Below are 21,843 nucleotides of genomic sequence, written 5' to 3'. Positions count from 1 at the left end.
GAAGCTTCAAAGTGACCGAAAGGTATTTTAAATAGGGGCTGGAGCTGGACGAAGGCATAAAACTACAGAAAAAAGAAAAATGCAAAAAGATAAATCATTTAGAAGAATTTGACAATTTAGTAGAAAGTCATTTGCTCAGGTTTCAATAGGCCTGAAATGTTTGTTAGAAAGGACCTGCAGCAAGATGAAGGCAGAAAAGTACAGAAAAGAGAAGAAAAATGCAAAACAAAAAGTGAAAAAAATCTGAAAGAAGAGTAACAATGCATAAAAATGTGAACATTTAGCAGAAAATTATTTACTTGAGTTTCAAAAGGCCTGAATGTATGTTAGAAAGGACCTGCAGCAAGATGAAGGCAGAAAAGTACAGAAAAGAGAAGAAAAATTCAAAAGTACTGGCAGTTGGAAGGTACCACTGTGAAAGGTATTTTTGAATGGACCTGGAGCAAGTTGAAGGCAGAAAACTGAAGAAAAATGCTAAACAAAATGGGGAAAATTTCTGAAAGATGAGCTGCAGGAAAATGTGAACATTTTGCAGAAACCCAGTTGCTGAAGTCTGGGTTGAACGAATTTAAAGGTAAAAGGACAACACTGGAATGACTTGAACTTGCCGGAAAAACGTAGCAACCGTTGGTAATTAGCAGTAACATTTCTAACCTACAATCTAGGTTTCAGGTTCAAGACGGAGGAGAAACTAATCATGCGTGCCTGCACAACCAGTCCTGTTCAATCACTTAATTTTAGATTACATCAGAATAACAATTCATAGTGCAGTGTTGCCGATGTTGTCGTTGTCCCTGGTGAGTTTTTTATACGTAAATAACAAGATCATGCTACATCTAACCAGCGGATCATTTCTTGCAAGTGTGTCAAAGTGGTATGCATTAACACCGTAGGCTTGAATAATAACCTAAGGCGTGAACCCAGAGAGAGGATGCAATGGAAGATTTCCTACATAAGTAGATCTACTACTTCAAATTGAAAACGAAGATATTTAGAGTAAACACAAGTTACTTTACATACAGTAAAAACGTCCAGTTACGAAGCGTTTGTTCGTAGGATTAACGCCAGCTGCAGCAAACACCCAAGCCCTGGTTTGGCTGTTTGTGACAGTCAGCTATGACAGTCGAGCCTCGATGTTTGCAGATTTCTGTAAAACTTGCTAAAATAAAAACGATCTAGCTAGATTATGTACACTTTAACCTCAATGTAGCTACATACCTTGTTTGGCCAATTTGGTCGATTGTGGAAAAAAAGTCCAACCGTTATTAGCCTAGTTATGGAATGTAGCTAGGATCCACACCTCAAACACGTTAACCTCGACGCAAAACTGTACGTCCAATCCAAAAAATAAGGATATTTTCCGACACCCAAGACTCTGCCTAAACCAAAGATATTCTTTATATGTCTGTACAGTCAGAAATAGACTCTACCTGCAGTTTCGAAAACGTGTTCCTTTTGGTTTCCTGGTGTGTGTTTGTTTGGTTGTGACGGCAACGGAGCAGCTGTGCTCGCTAACGAGCTGGTCAGAGAAAAAACCCAACATTTACCTAGCATCCACACCTCAAACAAGTTAACTTAGACGCAAAACTATACATCCAATCCAAAAAAATTGGATATTTTCCGAGACCGAAGACTCTCCCGAAACCAGACATGTCCTTTATATGTCTGTGCGGTCAGGAATAGGACTCTACCGGCAGTTTAAAAACATGTCTACTTTCGAAAGCTCTTTAGTAGTTACATTGGCTGAAAGAGGACAAGTTTTCCTACATTTTAAGGTATAACTTGTTTTTGTAAGTTAAACTATATGAACGTCAGAGGAATTTGTTTGACAATTTAGTTGAATACCAGAAAAAGAGCAGCCAGCAGAGTGTGCCACTCTGTTGGCTGCTCAATCATAAAAATCAAGAAGGAGCTAAATTTTTTATTTGCACAAAAACCTTAATTCTTTAAAAAGTATAAAAGTGAGAAATACCAGAAGTCATAGCCATCATCTCATGAAGGGGCTGAATGTTTTGATGCAAAAATTGTAGGAATCGGTGAAAGTATGCAGGACTAGTTAAAGGCCAAAAAACGGCGGAAGAATTGAGAAGTTGAAAAGCAATAGTGAGAATGCTTAACAGCATTCTCACAATAATGCTTAACAGCATTCTCACAACTAGAAAAGGCTGTTCCTGCGAAACAGCAGTGATAATGCTGAAAACCTGAATGGGGATAGCTGACCATGCTAAAAAAGGTGAAAATAGTGAACATTTAGTAGAAAGTTATAAGCTGAAGCTTCAAAAGCGCCTGAACGGTATTTTTGAAAGGGGCCTGGAGCTGGACGAAGGCATAAAACTACAGAAAAGAGAAGTAAAATGCAAAAAGAGAAATAATTCAGAAGAATTTGAAAATTTAGTAGAAAGTCATTTGCTCAGGTTTCCAAAGGCCTGAAATGTTTGTTAGGAAGGACCTGCAGCGAGATGAAGGCATAAAACTACAGATAAAAGATGACAAACCAGGCTGTGACTCACCTTTTTTGTCACTAAGGCCAGACCGGCACTGATGCTACCATTCCAGATTGGGTTAAGACAAAAAGCGATGAGAAGCTGCTTAAAGGTATTTAATGGCATATTGATACACTATACAATTATATCTGCACATGCAATCCATATGTATAAAACATTCAGTACAAGAACAAAACAGGATAAACAAAAGAAACAACTAGGAATACGAAAATACAACATTTTTGTAAGATTAAATTCACATTTGTTGTTGAGTAAATGTGAATTTTAGAGGTTGGGAAGGTGGGGACAGAAAGGGGCTTGAAGTGTAGAAAGCTTTAATAGCCTCCCTGAAAATGATGATTGTCTAGAGGAAGCACGGGCGAGGAAGCACAGGCACATAGACATGGGGGAAGCATTACTGAAAAATACAGAATTTTGCACCAGTCACACCGGAAGCCAATGAGAACAGATATTCAGCCTTTTTTAATTTTCTGTATAGAAGCCTATTACTCCAATTTAGATAAGGATCCAGTTTACTGACTCTCTAATAGGGCTGGGCGGTATGACGGTATATACCGTGCAACGGTAGAAATGTGTCTACCGGGAGAGATTTGGCTATACTGTTTCAACCGCGGTATACTCTTATACTATATTTTTGTATTACATGTGTTAATTAAACGTCTGCTTGTTGTATTGTATATAAGCCATCATATAAATCGGATTCTTGCGATATTTAGAATTGTAGTTGAACTTTTATTTGATTTGCTATATATTCGTTTGACCTTGAAGCACATTTGCGTTGGTCTGACGGAATTTTCGATGTGGAGTGTATTTTGTCTAAGCGGACCACATTCATGCAGATGCTAATTAATGATATATTTTAGGACCAATTCTGCAGGTAACCAATTCGATTTGTTGTTCAAGTTATGTCACGTGCTGTAAAATTGTTGTGGTAAAATTACACTGGTGGCGTTGCTAGCATTCTTGATCTAGGATGACTAGTGAAGGCTAACTACTTACTAACTGAGAGTGAGGTCATGCCGGGAAATATCAAATTGAGGCTTTAACGTATCGACCGAGCTTTAACAAGGTTGATACGCCAAAACCCAAGTTATATGGATTGTAAAACTCAGACTGATAGCTTTCGCTCATTTAGAAATTTTCGTTGGAGGGCATTACGAATCCGCACTGAGCTGTGAGTAGGTCACCATGCGGATGGCATGACTGCGCATCAGCCAATCGTAACGCTCGTACTTTTTAAAGTTTTTAGTCTTTTGTTTTTAACTCAAGCGTTGTCTCATGTGAGGCAGTTGTTTTTGTTTGTAATAAATAATCGAGTGTGATAATGAAGTACGGTATGGTTATTTTGTACCATTTCTTAATTGAATTTACAGAACAATTACTATACCGTGATATATACCGTAACTGTGATATACAATTACTCATACCATGATAGAAAATGTTGGCCATATCGCCCACCCCTAGTCTCTAACATGGCACTGGACATCTCAGTTGCATAGGCTAATACAATATTCTGTCTAGGCAGTAGAAACATTATTTTACTAAATAACCTAAGTTCTGAGAAGACATAGCTAGGTAACAGATGTATAGAAAAGCACGTATCCGAACGTCATTCCTGTGTTCAGGAAGGATTAGAGACACTTTCATAGTGTTTTGGCAAAAGTAAGCAGCATACCAGACACCTACATACAAATCACAGACCAAACGAAAGACTAGCCATATCTGTAGTCACATGAATACAAAGCAGACTAAATAAACTGAAATATTAGTTTGGCATGAATTGCACTTCAGTATTCTTAAACAGAATAGTTTCTTCCTTCCATCTACCATCCTGAGGGGCTATCTGGGGCTAAATGGATTGTCATGGGAATCTGCAAACACCCCCTCTCTCCCAATCACTTCCCTTAGTACAGACTGGTCTTCTTCATGATACGTAGGAACTCCTGCTGGTTGACCTCCCCATCTCCATCTCTGTCTGCCTCTTCGATCATCTCCTGGAGGTGGATAAAATAAGCATTCAATGAACAAAGTTGTGTAGATGTGTGTGTTTATGCAGTATATATGTGTGAATGAGCTGCGTTTGTGTTTGCACACGTGTATCTGTTTGTGCCAGTATATTCGTATGAACTTCATGTGTGCCTTGTGTGTCACCTGCAGCTCCTCATCAGTCAGGTTCTCTCCCAGCTCCTTGGCAACTCTCTTTAGATTTCTGAAGGAGATCTTCCCCGTCTCATCATCGTCGAACAGACGAAAGGCTTTCAGAATCTCTTCCTTGGAGTCTTTTTCTGCCTGAGTGAAGGGACATGGGTCAACTAACTTAAATATCAAATCACATAATCTAGGTCAAACAACCTCACCATCTTCTGTGTCATCACTGAGAGGAAGTCAGCGAATGAAATCTTTCCTGTACCATCCTTATCCACCTCAGTGATCATCTTCTTGATCTCTTCCTTTTTGGGCTCAAAGCCCAGAGCTCTCATGGCTACCTGCCATGTGAAGAGAGACAAGAAGACAAGAGAGACAGGATGTTTTAGGACAGAAAAATACTTTCAGGAGAGGGAGACATGCTATAACAGGACAGAAAGGGATGAGGTAAGGAACGTCCCTGGTTGGTTATGATATGACATTATGTTAAAAACTTTCAGGGGACGTTCCAGGAACAAGGGAGCCAGGTGGCTGAGCGGTTAGGGAAGCTAGTAATCAGAAGGTTGCCAGTTCGATTCCCGGCCGTGCCAAATGACGTTGTGTCCTTGGGCAAGGCACTTCACCCTACTTGCCTAGGGGAGAATGTCCCTGTACTTACTGCAAGTCGCTCTGGATAAGAGCATCTGCTAAATGAGTAAATGTAAATGTCCCTGATTGGTTATGATATGACATAATGTTTAAAAAATTCGGGGGGTTCCAGAACGTCATTCGTTGGTCATAACGTAACCACCTAAATTCCGAACTGATATTTTCGTTTGTGTGTCATTCTGTGATGTGGCTTGCTCGAGCTATAGCCTACTGTCACTGTGGAAACTGTACAGTATTAAAGCAATTGTTTATGTATGGTATCAATACTTGTACTTGCATTTGAGCAAAGTAATACATTATTCACCTTATTCCGCCCTGCCCACTTTTTTCATCTTTTTGCACTTCCGGTGTATTTGCACTTTCCCCTTTACCGGGGATATCATTCAATTCAATGGAGAACTGCCGAGAGTTGCTAAAACAGGGCTCAACATTAACTTTTTGAGGCACTTGTCCTTTGGACAAGTACATTAACGTTTCACTTGTCCAGACACAAAAGTCACTTGTCCGGGTAAAGATTTATAATTGTCTTTATTTTTTAAATGGTGTTGACGTTTTTAGTTTGCTAGCGTCGGCAGTGGTGTACCTACCAAGCTTTAGCAACATTTGTATCGGTTGTATGTAGTTAAATATCAGCTAATATTCAACTGTAAAGTAGGCTATACACAAGTGGTGATTTTAGACCCTTTTTAAGGTGCTCAAGCACACCTAAAAAAAAAGATTTAATAAAAAAAAATATATATATATCATTTGATGCTGGTAGTTCATGAAGAAAGGGACATCGTTTTTTCATTCATTCAATATTTTTCATAATAATACATAAATGTATTAATTTTTATCAAGTGAAATTAGGGATTTATAATAGCAAGGGGGTTTAGCACTTTTGCAAGGCACTGTATTCATGTCACATTCTAATTGGGGGCTGAGTACCCCTAGAGGTCTGATCCTAGAATCGCCTCTGCTCAGACGCTCTCACACCAAACCTTGTACTTCTCACGCTGAGAAGGCAACGCCAACCAAGTAGTCCTGCTAACGTTGTAAACAGTAATGGACGAGGTGCAGGCCCACGGAGTGAAGCAACATAGACACGCGAAAACCCGTGAAAGCTCGTCTCGCGGCCATTTCTCTTATTTTAGATACAGTATAAGTTTAGATAGCTTGCAAATACAGAGGATAGCCTACCAAAGTAGAGTTAGCCAATGTCGTAGCGATGCTAGCTAACGTCAGTTTGCTAGCTGTATAACATTTCAATGGGTCTTACAGCATCGCTTGATTTACTGAATTTATCATGAAATGTTCTACTAGCCATTTGCCTACTTGAGCAAGTCACAGTTTTTTTTAAGCCCTGATAGTGTAATTGCGATGACACAGTAAATAATTTTTTAAGTAATAAGCCCCCGTTCAAGTGTTTAGCATTAAATTAGCTGCAAGGTCTGCAGAGATCTTGGGCCACTTATTTTGTGTTTTGCTAATGCAGAATTCGGTCAAATAAATTTGGTAAAATAGACGTAATAATCGGAACATAACGTGACGTAACGTAGAATTTTATTTAGTTTGAGTTTTAACTTGTCCAGTGGGACAAGTAAAAAGGAAAGCTTAGGTCCTCTAGAATTCAGTCGATTAATTTTCCCGTCAGTATATATACTCAAATACATATGTATTTGAGATTTCCCCACAAAATCGACCAGCTAGCACTGTTAGCAGTAGAACGTTAGCTAGCTTTTTATTTATCTACTTGAGGCTCTGGTTTTTACATCAGGTCTCTCCTATTAGCCATAAACTGCTAATGTATGAGTGACAAATTGTGCTGTAATAATAAATAGTAACAACTTTCTAATCGAGGGGCTTTGGTACAAGCTATATGTAACGTGTTAAAACTTAGCCTACACCATATGCATCTTCCCTCCTATTTAATGGCAATTAGAAAGACGCATCTATGAAATAATTTGATTGCTGTCTTGTTTCAAAAGCTTTACATTAAATTTAGATGCACTGCAGCAGTTGTTTTGCTCACAGCCATGCCCATACATTTGGTTATAATCCTGTATCTACTTATATCATGAATTGAGAACACTAAAACATACAAAAATATTTCTAGTTTATCTCTTATTACACCCTTTATTGATATGAGCAGACACAAGGAAACTTAGGTGTTTTTTTTTTATTCAGCGCCTTCAGCCAGGGACGCAGATCCTCAACTTTGGTTGGAGGTCGATGCAAAGTATGTCGGCCCACAACACTCGGACCTCTTCTTTCCATGGTCAAAACAATGATAATACAGGGTCTGATTCCGTTTTCTCCACCTGTTATGGCAGCCACAAACTGCAGTTGACGCTGGGCATCTATATTAGCCATAAATTAGTACCAGAGCCTGTTTAAGATACTCTCTTTTAGCACCGTTATAAAGTGGAAAGTATCTAAACCGGAAATGAGAATACGCGGATGGCCGCGGCCATCGTGACTTCCGGAATAAGGTCAATAGTAATAAATAATTTGGGGATGTATCATAACTGAAACAAAACATCTAAGCTGGGTCCAGCCTATCCAAGCTGCGTCTCTAGAAATGTTCCATACTAGCCTATTACAGCACATCTCTCGCGGACGTCACCGCTTGTGACGTAAACCCTGTTGTTGAGTGAAGACGTTGAGAGACAGCAAAACTTTTTGATCCCGCATCTTTCATTTATAGCTTTAATAGCCTACCGTTTGTTATTACATGGCTGTTCTTAACGCTGTAGAATGCGCTATTCACTTGAATGGGGCTTCCCAACGTTCTACGGTGAACAATGTTTTCATATTTGACCGTTGCTATGCATATTTGACCGCTGTCAAGGGAATTGGCCTTTTTGCCTCGGATTCACGTCTTTCGTAGCACACCGCAAGTAATCCGGTAACTTTTAAACCCCAGCGTTGCTTAGCGACGTCAGCTGATTTGAAGCCTAAAGAATGTTCAACGTCTATGAAATTCAACATCTTTGGCGAACTATTTCTCTGCTTAAACACTACGAATGGTAACAAATACATTGTAGAAAGACACACTGTGTTATTTGTTCGGCAAGTAGCCGTGTAATAAGAGGAATAATGTATAGAACGCAGTTGTCTGTTGCTGCTGTTCGCCCTGTCGGGGCTTATTTTCCCAATAATGACCGGCGTTCTATACATTTTCCCTTACATAATCAATTTGTGTAAATATATCTTCAACTTAAGTTTTAGTGTTGATAGTATAGTTCTTTGTTATTGTGTTTTTAATAGTGTTTTTTGTGTAGTTGGCTAGTTTAGAGTAATTTAGCGCACTCCTGTGAAAGTGGGCCATCCAAAGGACAGAATGAGGTAAATATGTTTTAATACAAACTTTAGCTCTGCTATCTATGTATTTGTATGTTTATCCAACGTGAAATAGCCATTTCGAAAATGAATGTTTATTAATTTCTAGACAATTTGAGTTGGCACTGGTTTTCTAAGTCGGCTAAATTGAGACGTGGTATCGTCTTAATTTGTACAGTAGTTAACACTCACTGCGTTTACATGGATTCTAATTAGGCTACTGGTTTGCATTCACAGCACTCCTATTGTCATCATGCACAAAATGTAGAGGGACGTAGCTTCACCTTGCTCTCCGTTCACAGCCTTTCTCGAAATATTGATGTTGTTGGTAGTGGTGAAGAGGTCAAGCGGAGGCCTGTTCCATAAAGCGAGTTTACCGAATAAGCCAGACTTATGTCAGTTAGTCTGACTCATTTCTTGTTCATTCGGTTCCATAAAGCTAGCTCAACGTAGTTCGAACTCGGTTACTATGGCAACTTAGGCTTCGAAACTAGTCTGGTCAGGGTCAGACTAACTGTCAGGCTTTTAGCGTGACTTGGTGCTTAACAATCAATTCAAATCAAATCAATTAAGTCAATTTAGATTAGTTTAGAGGGTATTTTTTAATCAACGAAGGTCTACGTTCACAACGTCAATCATGGCGTGTCATTTTACATTGATTGAAGCGGTGGATGAGGGAGCTGTCATTGTACACGATTTAAAGGGAACGTTCTTTCTGGAAGAAGTAATGTGGCTTGTGCATTGCTTTTGCCATGGTGGATTGTATGATCCATGTTTTACTTCTCGGGCTGCTTAAGAATAGGGTGCATGCGCAATTAGCTTGACTACTTAAATCTGACTTGAATTAGTAGGACTGCGTGAGCTGAAATTGGTCTTTATGGAACCGCTTTAGCCCCGCTTGACAAATTAAACTTATTCAAGTCTGGTTTAGGACTTTAAGTTTAACTTTTTTGAGCGGCCTTTATGGAACAGGCCCCGGAAAAGGCTGTATCGCCACTAGTTGTAATGAAAACAGCGCCACGTTTCATACTGGGATATGACATGCTTTTGGACAATTATTCCATGGGCGTAGATTTAGGGGGGGACCCTAGGTACTTGTCCCCACCAACATTTGAAAATGACAAAAGTGTCCCCACCAGTATTTTATTGAACTCCTTTGTAATACAATTTGGATCGATTCCGAAAAAATATTTTGCACAATTTATTTGAAAAACGCATTTCCTATTATTGTACGTCGCCCAAAAAGCTTTTAAAAAGTTAACCAATGCGCCCTAGAGCCTGCGAGACTAGATTATGTCATTTAATTGGCTGAAGTGGCAGAGTCAGTAACACTCCGTGAATCTTGACTTGCAGAAAGAAAGCTGTCAGTAGTCTGACACGGTAAACTACTAAATACGCCAGGAAATAATAAAGCCTCATATTAGTATTTCATTTGGTCTCAGCATTGATATTTTTTACCCTTTTGTGTTTTTTCACCACCCAGAGAGTAAGTAGCTAGCAAGGTCGTTGTTAGTTAGCTAGTAGGAAAACTACCCACACAGTGCAAACCTGCTAGCCTTACATCGCCACCCATTCTACAATGGAAACATGCTTTGAAAGTTGTTAGAGTAATAGAGCATGTAACTTTTGCTTGTATTAAATCTATCCCTAGCGTCTGCAATCTTTCGACCAGTGTGTTAGCAGCAGCAGGTCTTGTTGAAGCCAGAAGGATAAATCTAATCTACCCACATAATGGGACCGTGCTAGTTTAGCATAGTACCAGCAGGCTAGCAACTCAAAAGTGATTTTAACTAGTAATAAGTAGGCCTATATGATCCCTTGGATAGTAATATCCCTATAAATGTCAGCAGTCAACTAAGCATGGTTAGTGTCTGTATTATTTAAATTGATGAATTACTGTGCAGGAAAAACGGCACCCTGAAGCTACAGATGTAGAGCAGGTTGGTGATGTATCAGCATCAGGGGTTCAGGTGAGAAGTTGAATTGTCCACTTTGGTAAAGATTACATTAAATTGCTGTTTTTTAAACGATGTTTAGACAATGTTACCCATGAATGTTATCATTCACACTTATACTTGTAGGTAGTAAAAAGGTATAAATATAAATCCATTATTTCATTGCTTAGAAGTCCAGTACAGATGATGTAGGCCTAGTACAGCTCCATAAAACATGAACCAGTTACCTACACACATATATATACATACATATACATATATATATATATATGTATTATTTTTTTATTTTATTTTTTTTGGGGGGGGGGGGCATTCAGTGTCCCTACCAAAGCTGAGACCAAACCTACGCCCTTGAATGATTCGGTTTATTCACTGCCATATATATTTGGATAATAGCAGTTGCCCCAATTTGCATTATCCGAATAAAGCTAGATTCGAATTGATACCATCATGTAAACGCAGTGAATGTTATCGATAGCACGAGCTAGCTCTAAATTGGATGCCTGCACTCTAGTGGTGTCGTCTCTTTAAGGATACAGAAAATACAAAACAGCTGAAGCTACTTTTGGACAGGTGAAGGCTACAACTCTAGTCAAGTAGCTCTAGAGTAGGGATGTCACGAGAACCGATACTTACGATACCTTTCGATGCTAAAATAACAAAACACCGACGCTGCCCATTTTTTTGAAGCACCGTGAGCGCCGATGCCTGATGTTAGCATCGGTGCTGCGCCTCTTCTGGAACTGATGGGGGCAGTATTCAGGAGTGTTCCAGTCGACGTTTACATTCAGAAAACCAAAATGGCAACTGCAGCTGCAGTGATCGCCCCATCTCGACTTGTTACAACATAGGCACAAAAAGTTGTGGTTGGAAATAGCCTACTTTGCGTTTGAGGCAGATGACCATGGCGTTATAATTAATCCACAGAAGCCACTATGCAGAAGATGCTACCGTGTTCTTCAGATCAAGGGAGGTAATACTTCCAATTTAGCTAAGCAACTGAAAGATCGTCATCCGGATATGTTTAAAGAATTCAAGGTGAGCCGTTCCAGAAGAGGCGCAGCACCGATGCTAACAACTGGCATTATACCAAATAAATCAATGTTCGTTGTGGTCGCGGCAAAGTTCTGAATACATCCAAAGAATGCACTCTGTTTTTTAATCTGTCATACACGTTACATAATGTTTGAGATGGTGGGCACTACAGTTACAATGGCTTATGTTATGTACATAGTTTAGGTTAGCTATGCTGTAGTTTTAACTTAGCGTATAGCCTACCTTTGTTAGAAGGTAAACTCATGTTCATCTTGTTAGCTGAATGGCTTAATTGCACTGTATTATGTTGTGCTGTGCTCTGTTGCACATGTTTTGTATGTCTTATGACATTTTACAATTTTTCCAAATATTTTTATAAATAAGTTCATGTTTGAAGTTCAAGTTCATGGAATCTTAGAAGATTTTTTTTTTTTATTCCATGGTATCGAATTGGCATCGAGAATCGTGTTATTTTATTGGTATCGGCACCGACTACTGAATTTTTTGGTATCGTGACACCCCTACTCTAGAGTAGCAAGCTACTTTTGGACAGTTAGACAAGCGCTACAATGAACCAAGATGTTTTGCAAGAAAAGTATGACAGTTGGCTGACATTGCCATAGATCAGGGCTCTTCAATTAGTTTGGAGCTGGGGTCTGTTCTTGAAACTGGGGCAAAGTCAGGGGCCGGAGGATTTGAGTAATCACGGTAACAAATGAAGACATTTCAACAACATACTGAAGGAGTCAATATATTCTATGGTTTGAATAAATGATTCAACTATTCAAATACTTCACTTGTTTTATGGATGAATCAGCATTTTTTAACGAATCTCCTGAATTAACGATTCAATTACAAAACATTTTTTTAAGTTATTATACCAATGGCCTGGGTGAATACTCGATTCTGATTGGCTGCAGGGTGTCCCCCCCTATACTTTTTTGGTAAGGGATGGCTAGATAGCTGGCTAGTCTTGTTGTTAAACATACTGTCAAATTATAATTACTGTTTGGAGAATATGTCAACTTTGATGCGATCATCTCTCATCCATTTGCTATTCAACTCGCTAAACATACTGAGGCCGTACTATGAGCATAGCTGCAATCTTGTCACTTTTCAGTGAAAATAGCCGTTTTGAATGAAAAAAATTAATCCACGTGAATCATGCAGATCCGGAGAGTTTTTATTAGGGGGGGGGGTACAATTCCCCATAAACGGGAGTTTCAAAGACCTACTGCAGTAGTCTTCTTCATTCATTTATTGGAGCACAATAAAGCATCTTTGGTGACACGTCAGGCGAGTCATTTGGCCAATCACAATCAAGTGAACTACAGCATCTTCTTTGAAAAGGCTACAGTAGTCAGCTTGTCGGCTAGTCAGCTAGTCGACTAATGTAAGATCAGCAAAATGTGTTGCAGTAGCCTACCTACCATGTTAGAGCTAGTTCAATGTGAAGGATTTTGGCAAGGCTATCTCCTCCACTGCATTTGTATTGTTATTTGATTTTTTATCTATATATTTTCGTAAGATATGAGCGAAATGAAAAGGAAACACGTAATGAAACAAGACCAATTGGTGTCTGGTTTAATGAGTGATCGAAACACATGCTCTGGAAGATCATTTGTCGTTGATTTAACGCAGTCTGAGTTAGCCTTAACAAATGTTTATGATCATGAATAAGTAGCCCTGGTCCAGCACGTAAAATATTGACAATTGTTTTCCAGATGAGCGAGCTTAAAGAGAAGGATTTAATTTATAAAACACAGCTTGACTCAAGGATGAGGTGCAAATGGAGCTGGGCCTGCCTGGCTAAAGATCGAGGTCAAGACCCATGTGAAGGGGATTGGCACATTTATTTGGGCCACTACCCACACGGTTAGCTGTGGGTAGCCTAGAGCGAAACACAGATAGCATATAATTCAGGGTAATGATGTGGTCCTCAAGCACCCCGCAAAATCTTTCTTCTCCTTGGTCTTGCTGTCGGCAACGCAACGCAGCACCCTATTGAAAAAAATCTACGATGTCATCGCGATTGGCAATTACAAATTAGGCCTGCAGACTGATCAAAATAGTTAGAAGTTGCACCTTCATATTCAATCACAAAAATGTAAACTCGCTGCCACAGCATTGATCATTGGCTGAGATTGGCGCTTTGCCGCTGTTCAAAATCTGCACTCTTTACTTCCGCCTTCTGGTGTAACTGACGACCTTGACCTTGAAATCTCCTTCATATATACTACTGAAACGCTCTTACATTCATCATTGAAACGCTCTCACGGTCACTACTGAAATTACTTGTATGAATACATGTGAAACGCTTGCACATCCTCATGTAAGAGCATAAATACGTATAACTGAAAAACGTATACGTACACATTTGAAACATTTATACAAATATATATGAAACACTTGCACATGTATCTAAACTTTTGATATCTTTGTAATCATATGCAAGAGATTCAGTTATGAATGTATAAGTGTTCAACAATATATAAAAACACAAATCAGGGTTTCGGAAAAGATCAGAGAAAAAAGAAAGAGAGGATAGACAAAAGAAAGGGTTTCATATATGTGTGTGTATATATATATATATATATACACACAGGGGCGCCGCCAGGAATTTCGGGCCCCATGGCAAAAATTCTAAGTGGCCCCCCCCCCCCTTTTTTGTGGCGAAAGGTGCCTTTTGTTGCCAAAGGGAATCAGTGCAAGCCCAACGTCACAACGTCAGCACACATTAGCAACGACGCATAACTACAACGTGCATAGATGTAGTAAGACTGTTGCGCACAGTAGGCTACTGGCAGAATCATACATTTTAGTAATTCAAGACTTGCATGTACAGTAAGTAATTACACATTAAACAATGTATTTAAACTCAAGCGTGTGTGGTGTGTCGCTGTCTTCAATGCCACAGCCTAAACTTGATCAAAGGTCAAAACAAACGTTTTTCATTTCAGGTGCATTCAAACAATCCCTTTAAGTTTGGCTAGCAACAGCAGCTAGTCTAGCTTAGCACAATTTACCCAGGTCAGCTTCTCCACCATGCAGGGCTCTAGTCTAAAGACCGATTTATACTTCTGCGTTTTTACACACACGCACACAGGGAATGCCCTCTCCGTCAAGGAACTCCCTCTCCGTGCCCTCTCCGAACCCCTCGCAGAGCTCTGCGTGCACCTCCTGATTTTCCTGACTATCCGTCTGTCCGTCCGTCATTTTACGGATACCCCTTGGCTGTGATTGGTCCGTATTAAGAACCGCTTGCGTCAGGGGCAGGGTTGCCGTGACCAACAAGCAAACTTCTTTTGAATTAGCCATTTCCCAATAAATAAATGTCAAACTTATTTACGATTTTTGGGGGCATATTTTCAGTTACCAGATGGTACTGTTTCAATCGCTTTTCTATCTAATACTGCCGGTGACAACGTTGTTAGAATAGCTTGTTTCAAGGGGGTTCAGCTTGTTTCAAAGGTGGTGGTGATGACATTGTACCCAGCTAACAAAATGACGTCCCCAGGACATCCCTTGTTTGCTGGGTAGCTAGATTAAGCCTATAAGCCTAGTTTATAAGGACATTAAACCAACAGGTTAATACCACTCACAGATGGCTACCCACCTTTCTTGGTAAAACTGGGTTACTGATTGAAACTAGTGCTGTCAAACGATTAAAATATTTAATCGCGATTAATCGCATTAATGTCATAGTTAACTCGCGATTAATCACAGTTAATCTCACATTTTTATCTATTCTAAATGTCCCTGATTTATTTTTGTCCCAAACTTTTTTCGAATTTTAATGCTCTTATCAACATAGAAAAGTGGTTCGGATTGCTTTGTGCAAATATTTATTTTATTGAAAACAACATTGCAATCGCCTGGCTTTGAAGAGGGGGCAGAGAATTCGCATCAGCTGTGTGCTTGGCCATCAAGTGGTATTTCAGACTGGACGTGCTGCGATGATGGCTCAGTTTACAACGACAAAACACACAGATCACTGGTCTTGTCAATAGAACCATTTGGCAACTTTTTAAAAGCAAACTTTCCATTCAGAATCTTATTGGCATCCATTTCGGCATCTCGCGCTCGTCATCCACTCAAAACGTAACGTTAGCCTACTACCAGAGAATGTCTAATATCCGTAAACGGGCTCTGCTACTACTCTTTAGCCAGCTCGCAAGCGTGTTGTTTTGTTTCCGGTCTAGCTAGATCCGGTGTGGTGTTGTAGTTTTTCTAACGTCGGTAGTTGTTGCAACAGCATGTGAAAAAAACTACAAAGTTTGCTAGGCCAAAAAGAGCGTTAATCGCGCGATAAAATAATTGACGCCGTTAATTTGGGTTTGCGTTAACGCCGTTAATAACGCGTTAAACTGACAGCACTAATTGAAACCCTTTCTTTTGTCTATCCTCTCTTTTTTCTCTGATCTTTTCCGAAACCCTGATTTGTGTTTACGGCCCGACATTCTAGCAACTAGCGCATCTACTGACTGCAACTAAACACCGTCACCAATAAGTGCGCTAAGGCAGGATCAAACCATTTCATGCAAATACAGGGGGATGGTCGGTCAATATGGATGTTTACTTTTTGGTCAATAGGGATATTTAACCTTTATTGCTAAACACAAGTAAAAACAAAGAGATAATTCATTGTATTATTATACTTAAAATGTAGTATACTTGATGATGGTTTATATAATATATTACTTTTTGCCAATTTTTGGGGAAACACACACGCATACTTATATACCTCTGTGTCATATACACATACACATGAAATGCTTACATGCATACAAGTGAAACATTTATAAGTTTCTATTTGAAACATTCATGCATGCACATATACACATATATATACACACATATACATACATACATATATATATATATAAGCATTTCATTCATAGGTTTACAGAGTATGTATGTATGAGTGTTTCAGTAGTGAGTGTGAGAGCGTTTCAACTGTGAATGTAGGAGTGTTTCATTAGTATGTGTGAGAGTGTCTCAGTAGTGAGTGTGAGTGTCTCAATAGTTATGTCCTAGACGGCCCCTATTACCGTACTGTAGCCTATAGTACTAGTATATGGCCGATACCTTGTTCGTGAAAACCTTGATATTGATTTGGGGACAAAGGGCCTCATTCTCGAACGCAGTTAATAAGAATTTAGAACGAATTTCTTCTGAATTAGATTTAGGAAAACATTTGGCATTCATGAAAGTTTTCTCATATGGGAATTGTTCTGAACTTCAGAATACTTTCTGAACTCGAAATCGTTGTAAATCGGCCAGAGTTGTCTCAAATGCGATTCCTTAAAAAACCACAAGGATCACAGGAATCGCATTTAACAAAACTCCGTGTTTGAAGTGTTAATGAAGTTATGAGAGATCGTTGGTGATTGTGTTCACATCAACTCTACATACTATGGTAAGCTGTTTTATCATTTAACCAATTAATTCTTGACATCCAAAATTGTAGGGCTGCAACAACGAATCGATTAAATCGATTAAAAACGATTATTAAAAGCGTTGACAACAAATTTCATTATCGATTCTTTGTGTCGCGCGATTATTACACGACTCTATAAGTTGCAGAGATGTTTGAGTATTTAAAAAAAAAAAAGTTTAGTTGAGCGCGGAGCAGAGCGGAGGTACGGAAAAGACCATCGGAGAGACGTTGAGTAACGTTGTTCTGAAACACATGGCGGATAAATCAGTACGGCTTAAGTCATCCAAGGTGTGCAGCATTTCACACTAAATACGTCAAAAAGGAAATGTTTTTTTCTTTTAACATGTATCTAATGTTTCTCTACAGCCCACTATTAGGCAAGAGGAGACCAGCAGTGCCTCTGGAGTAGAAATGGATGGACAGGATCTTGAGGTGCTTGAAGAGCCACAACCAAAAAGAAGATCTGGGCTAGTTGATTTACTGGGAGAAACATTTTCTACCACAGCCCCACACAAGTCAGCATTTTCCCAAGCTGAAGAGGAAGTGAAGAGATACCAGGAGGCTTCTCCACTGCCACTAGAAGAAAACCCCCTCAACTGGTGGAAAGCTCATGAGGCAGTGTATCCTTTCCCAGCCAAACTGGCTAAAAGATACCTAAGCATCCCAGGCACTAGTGTGTCTGCAGAAAGGGTGTTCTCCACTGCAGGGGATATAGTAACGGCCCAGAGGACCACTCTAACATCTGAGCATGTGGACCAACTGCTTTTTCTGAGCAAAAATGCCAACATTCCAAAATGAATGTAACATTTTGGTTCATGACCTTGCAGCCAACTGGACTGGACAGTACACATTTTTGTTTATTTTCTCAATTTGATTGAAGCTCTAAGTTACTTATTTATATTATTATTCTCAGGTTTATGTTACTTTATTATGTCTGCTTTATGTTACTCTTGCATTTCAATAGTTTTAAGTTATGTGCTGGGAGCTCAGCGTTCTCCTTTTCAGAAAATAATTACAAAGGTCCTGTTTTCTGAATGTTCAAGGACAAAGTTTTTGCACTACTCTCCTAAGTTCTTGCACTGTTGTTCACAGAATTAAATGTGACATTTGAAGTAAGTTGAGCAGTCTGATTTTCCTTATTTTTTGTGATGTCTTTAAATAATATGGAGGACATGAATCGCAATATATCGCAGAATCAAATCGCAATACTTGCTGTATCGCAATATGTTAAGAATCGCAATAATATTGAATCGTGGCACCTAGGGATGTCACGAGAACCGATACTTACGATACCTTTCGATACTAAAATAACAAAACACAGACGATGCCAATTTTTTGAAGCACTGTAAGCACCGTGAGCGCCGATGCCAGATGTTAGCATCGGTGCTGCGCCTCTTCTGGAACTGTTAGGGGCAGTATTAGGGCTGCCACTAACGACTATTTTTCTTTCGATTAATCTGTAGACTATTTTATCGATTATTCGATTAATCTAAACGATTCATTTTCCAAAAAAAAAAAAATTTACATTTTTTTTATTTTTAACAAAACTGTAGGTTTAAACTATCAACTCCAACGTAAATTAAAATATTTAGATAATGTACATAACATATCCCATTATACACAAACACATACCCCTTTTAAACCCCAAAATTCCAAGGTGCTGGTTCTGGGCTGGTGCTTATGCCAGTTCGGTAATGATTAGATAGCGATATTCGCCAAATATCTAAGAACCAGGTAGTCTACATTTACCACACTCTAGAGCCGGAGTAGTGCTAACGTCTTTAAATCACTTCATACGCCTCCATTGTCCTAGCAAAGCGTCATGGTTACGGTTAACAAGTTAGCTAGGTTAAATAGCAAAAGCTAACCTAGAGAGCCATCTTATCGACCAACGTAGAATAAACACCGATTCTAACCTACCTAAACATTTTTTCAATGGAAACTCTAAGGTAGCAGGCAGACAACTTTATAGCTTTAATAATGCGTGTATTTAGCAGCTACAATGACAACATAGATTAAATAGGCTATCCCTTATAAACATGAATAGACAACACCAGACAACGGTGGTTTTGCCTTTTTTGCGCCTGTATGTGTTCTTTTCAGGTGCTCGTGCATAGCGCAAGTGCTGCTGTGGTAAGCCATTGAAACTTTGCACAGTGTACAAACTACCTTATTGTTTGGTGATAGCGTTAAGTCGAAGTATTCCCATACTTTTGAAGCCTCGGGTATTTGAGGACTCGGGTTTCGGAACCAAGTCGGAATCTGCATCTGCCATGATATTTGAGTGTTGACTGGAGCCGACCAATGACTTGAGCCAACAACGACCGACGTCATGCAAGCACCAATTACAATGTGATATTGAAGAAGAACACTTGTTATAATGAATTGAAGCGTTTTTTGTATTTTTTATAATAAATTTTTTTTTTTAAAGATGCGTCGATTAAAAATATTGATGTAGACGCATTTTCAGCGTCGACGTCGTCCATGAAAATGCGGCAGCCCTAGGCAGTATTCAGGAGTGTTCCAGGCAACGTTTACATTCAGAAAACCAAGATAGCAACTGCAGCAATCGCCCCATCTTGACTTGTTTACAACACAGGCACAAAAAGTTGTGGTTGGAAATAGCGTACTTTGCGTTTGAGGCAGATGACCGTGGCGTTATAATTAATCTGCAGAAGCCACTATACAGAAGATGCTACCATGTTCTTCAGATTAAGGGAGGTAATACTTCCAATTTAACTAAGCAACTGAAAGATCGTCATCCGGATTTGTTTGAAGAATTCAAGGTGAGCCGTTCCAGACGAGGCGCAGCACCGATGCTAACAACTGGCATCATACCAAATAAATCAATGTCCGTTGTGGTCACGGCAAAGTTCTGAATACATCCAAAGAATGCACTCTCTGTTTTTTTAACCTGTCATACACGTTACACGATGTTTCAGATGGTGGGCACTACAGTTACAATGGCTTATGTTGTGTAGCCTACATAGTTTAGGTTAGCTATGCTGTAGTTTTAACTTTGCGTATAGCCTACCTTGGTTAGAAGGTAAACTCATGTTCATCTTGTTAGCTGAATGACTTAATTGCACTGTATTATGTTGTGCTATGCTCTGTTGCACATGTTTTGTATGTCTTATGACATTTTGCTATTTTTCCAAATATTTGTATAATTAAGTTCATGTTTCAAGTTCAAGTACATGGAGTCTTAGAAAATCCTGGCATCGAGATTGGCATCGAGAATCGTGTTATTTTACTGGTATCGGCACTGACTACTGAATTTTTGGTATCGTGACACCCCTAGTGGCACCAAATATCGCAATACTATCGAATCGTCAAATTTTTGCCAATTCCCACCCCTAACATGGATGTTCCCCTTTAGGGAACCCTACAAAAATACGTCATGGGGACGTTCCCTTGCGACGTCCTGATAACTTTCGGGGACGTCATTTTGTTAGCTGAGATAGTAAACATGGTGAATGGGAGAGCCTACTACTGTTGACCTCTGACCTTGAGCTCCTTGATGTCGATGTGTCCAGAGCCATCGGTGTCAAACAACTCAAAGGCCTCCCTGATCTCCAGTTTCAGCTCCTCTGTTAACTCTGGCTTGGGACTTGTCTTCTTACGGGGAGGCGGGACAGGACCCTGCAAGGACGGCCTCTTCACGCTGGTCGCCTGGTAATGACAACATCAAGGTGATGGGGAAGATACACTGAAAGTGGCTGAGATTAAAATTGAATTTATTCTGTTCCGTTTCTGAAACATTAGTCCATTTGAATTATCGACTGTATCATACTTCTTTGCACAAATGTGTCCAAAACAGATACATTCAAGTTAAATAACAAAGTTAATAATATTCATAGTTAAATACATTTGGCAAATATAACAATACTAGTCCAACGTAATGTTTGTATTACATAAAGCTCAAAAAACGATTTTGCGCTCAAATTAATTGTTGAAGTCCCATCTACAATCACATCAAAACGTAGGCCCTAGGTTTTGGCTAAGCCCCTAATGTTTACATTGTCTGGCTCAGCCCCTGCCTACCACCACAAATACAATCTAATTATGTGGGAAACACTGGTGAGGAAGACTACTCAGGGATTCAGGCAATACAAAATCTAGATCATCAACTGTTGCAGATACACTAACATGATACTCTGCATCTGGGAGTAATGTCGTAGGCTGCTGCTGGGATGTGGTTTTTGTTAGCTACATCTCTTCGTGAGAACAAACCTGTGAATTCAGAATTTTTCGGCAACATTTTCCAATTGACCTTCCAGAATACTTATTTTGATTCCATCGATTATCTGAGCTGTGCACACACTGAAAGTTGTCGACAACAGAAACGTTGCTTACCATCGCTGACACAAGACCGGAAAACACAGACCGGTTCGTTTGTCTTCTTTGGTGTTCTACTGCTCACCTCTTCTCCAGTATTTAGAGAGGGTGAGACTGAAAGCAGAAAATGTATTCGTTTCGAAGATGAGGCTGGATTATCAAAACACACACAGAATGTTTTTCCTCTGTGAAACAAGTATTTTCTATTGATTCCATGTAAATAAAGCGTATGGTAAAATGTCCACGCACATGCGCAGTGTACACTATTTTTATCTCTGTCACAGCGCTGGAAAATAAAACGTTAAATGATTTATTTTACTCCGCGTGCCCGTAAACATTCAACAGCGGAAAACAAAAATTAACCCAGTTACAAAATCGAGTAGCCTATCATGAGCATTTTTGTAGACTAGGAGGAGCAGCTAATAGATTGTCCAGAAAACCTCGAACCCAATTGGTG

The 21,843-nt window shown here is 39.4% G+C and overlaps 2 protein-coding genes and 1 long non-coding RNA gene across 4 annotated transcripts in view; 1 reads left to right on the top strand and 2 right to left on the bottom strand.

Moving 5' to 3' along the window:
- LOC146302863 (rho-related GTP-binding protein RhoG-like) overlaps positions 1–1,513 on the bottom strand; it is a 61,603-nt gene extending 60,090 nt beyond the window's left edge. Inside the window, exon 1 of the mRNA XM_084697343.1 lies at positions 1,219–1,513. The gene's annotated coding sequence lies outside the window, so the exon portion shown is untranslated. The remainder of the gene's footprint in view (positions 1–1,218) is intronic.
- Positions 103–18,164, top strand: LOC146302862 (uncharacterized). Its single transcript, XR_014754508.1, has 2 exons — positions 103–574; positions 17,415–18,164. It is a non-coding gene; the product is annotated as an uncharacterized LOC146302862 (long non-coding RNA).
- cetn2 (centrin, EF-hand protein, 2) lies at positions 2,585–21,753 on the bottom strand. Of its 2 annotated transcripts, XM_084697345.1 has the most exons (6): positions 21,636–21,715; positions 21,405–21,500; positions 20,556–20,720; positions 4,862–4,990; positions 4,656–4,793; positions 2,585–4,498 (listed from the first exon to the last, which is right to left on the bottom strand). In XM_084697345.1, the coding sequence occupies exons 2-6, from the start codon at positions 21,405–21,407 to the stop codon at positions 4,409–4,411; spliced, it is 525 nt and encodes a 174-aa protein (XP_084553471.1). In that variant the 5' UTR covers positions 21,408–21,500; positions 21,636–21,715; the 3' UTR covers positions 2,585–4,408. The 2 variants fall into 2 exon arrangements, with proteins under 2 accessions (XP_084553471.1, XP_084553470.1); XM_084697344.1 differs by having other exon boundaries at positions 21,405–21,753.
- Between the last annotated feature and the right edge of the window lie 90 nt (positions 21,754–21,843).

The sequence above is a fragment of the Hypomesus nipponensis genome, chromosome 1 (genome assembly GCF_054491055.1).
Source record: "Hypomesus nipponensis isolate SF chromosome 1, ASM5449105v1, whole genome shotgun sequence".
NCBI classification, from domain to species: domain Eukaryota; kingdom Metazoa; phylum Chordata; class Actinopteri; order Osmeriformes; family Osmeridae; genus Hypomesus; species Hypomesus nipponensis.
Note: the sequence above shows the minus strand (reverse complement) of the source record. Positions and strands in the feature narration are given on the sequence as shown.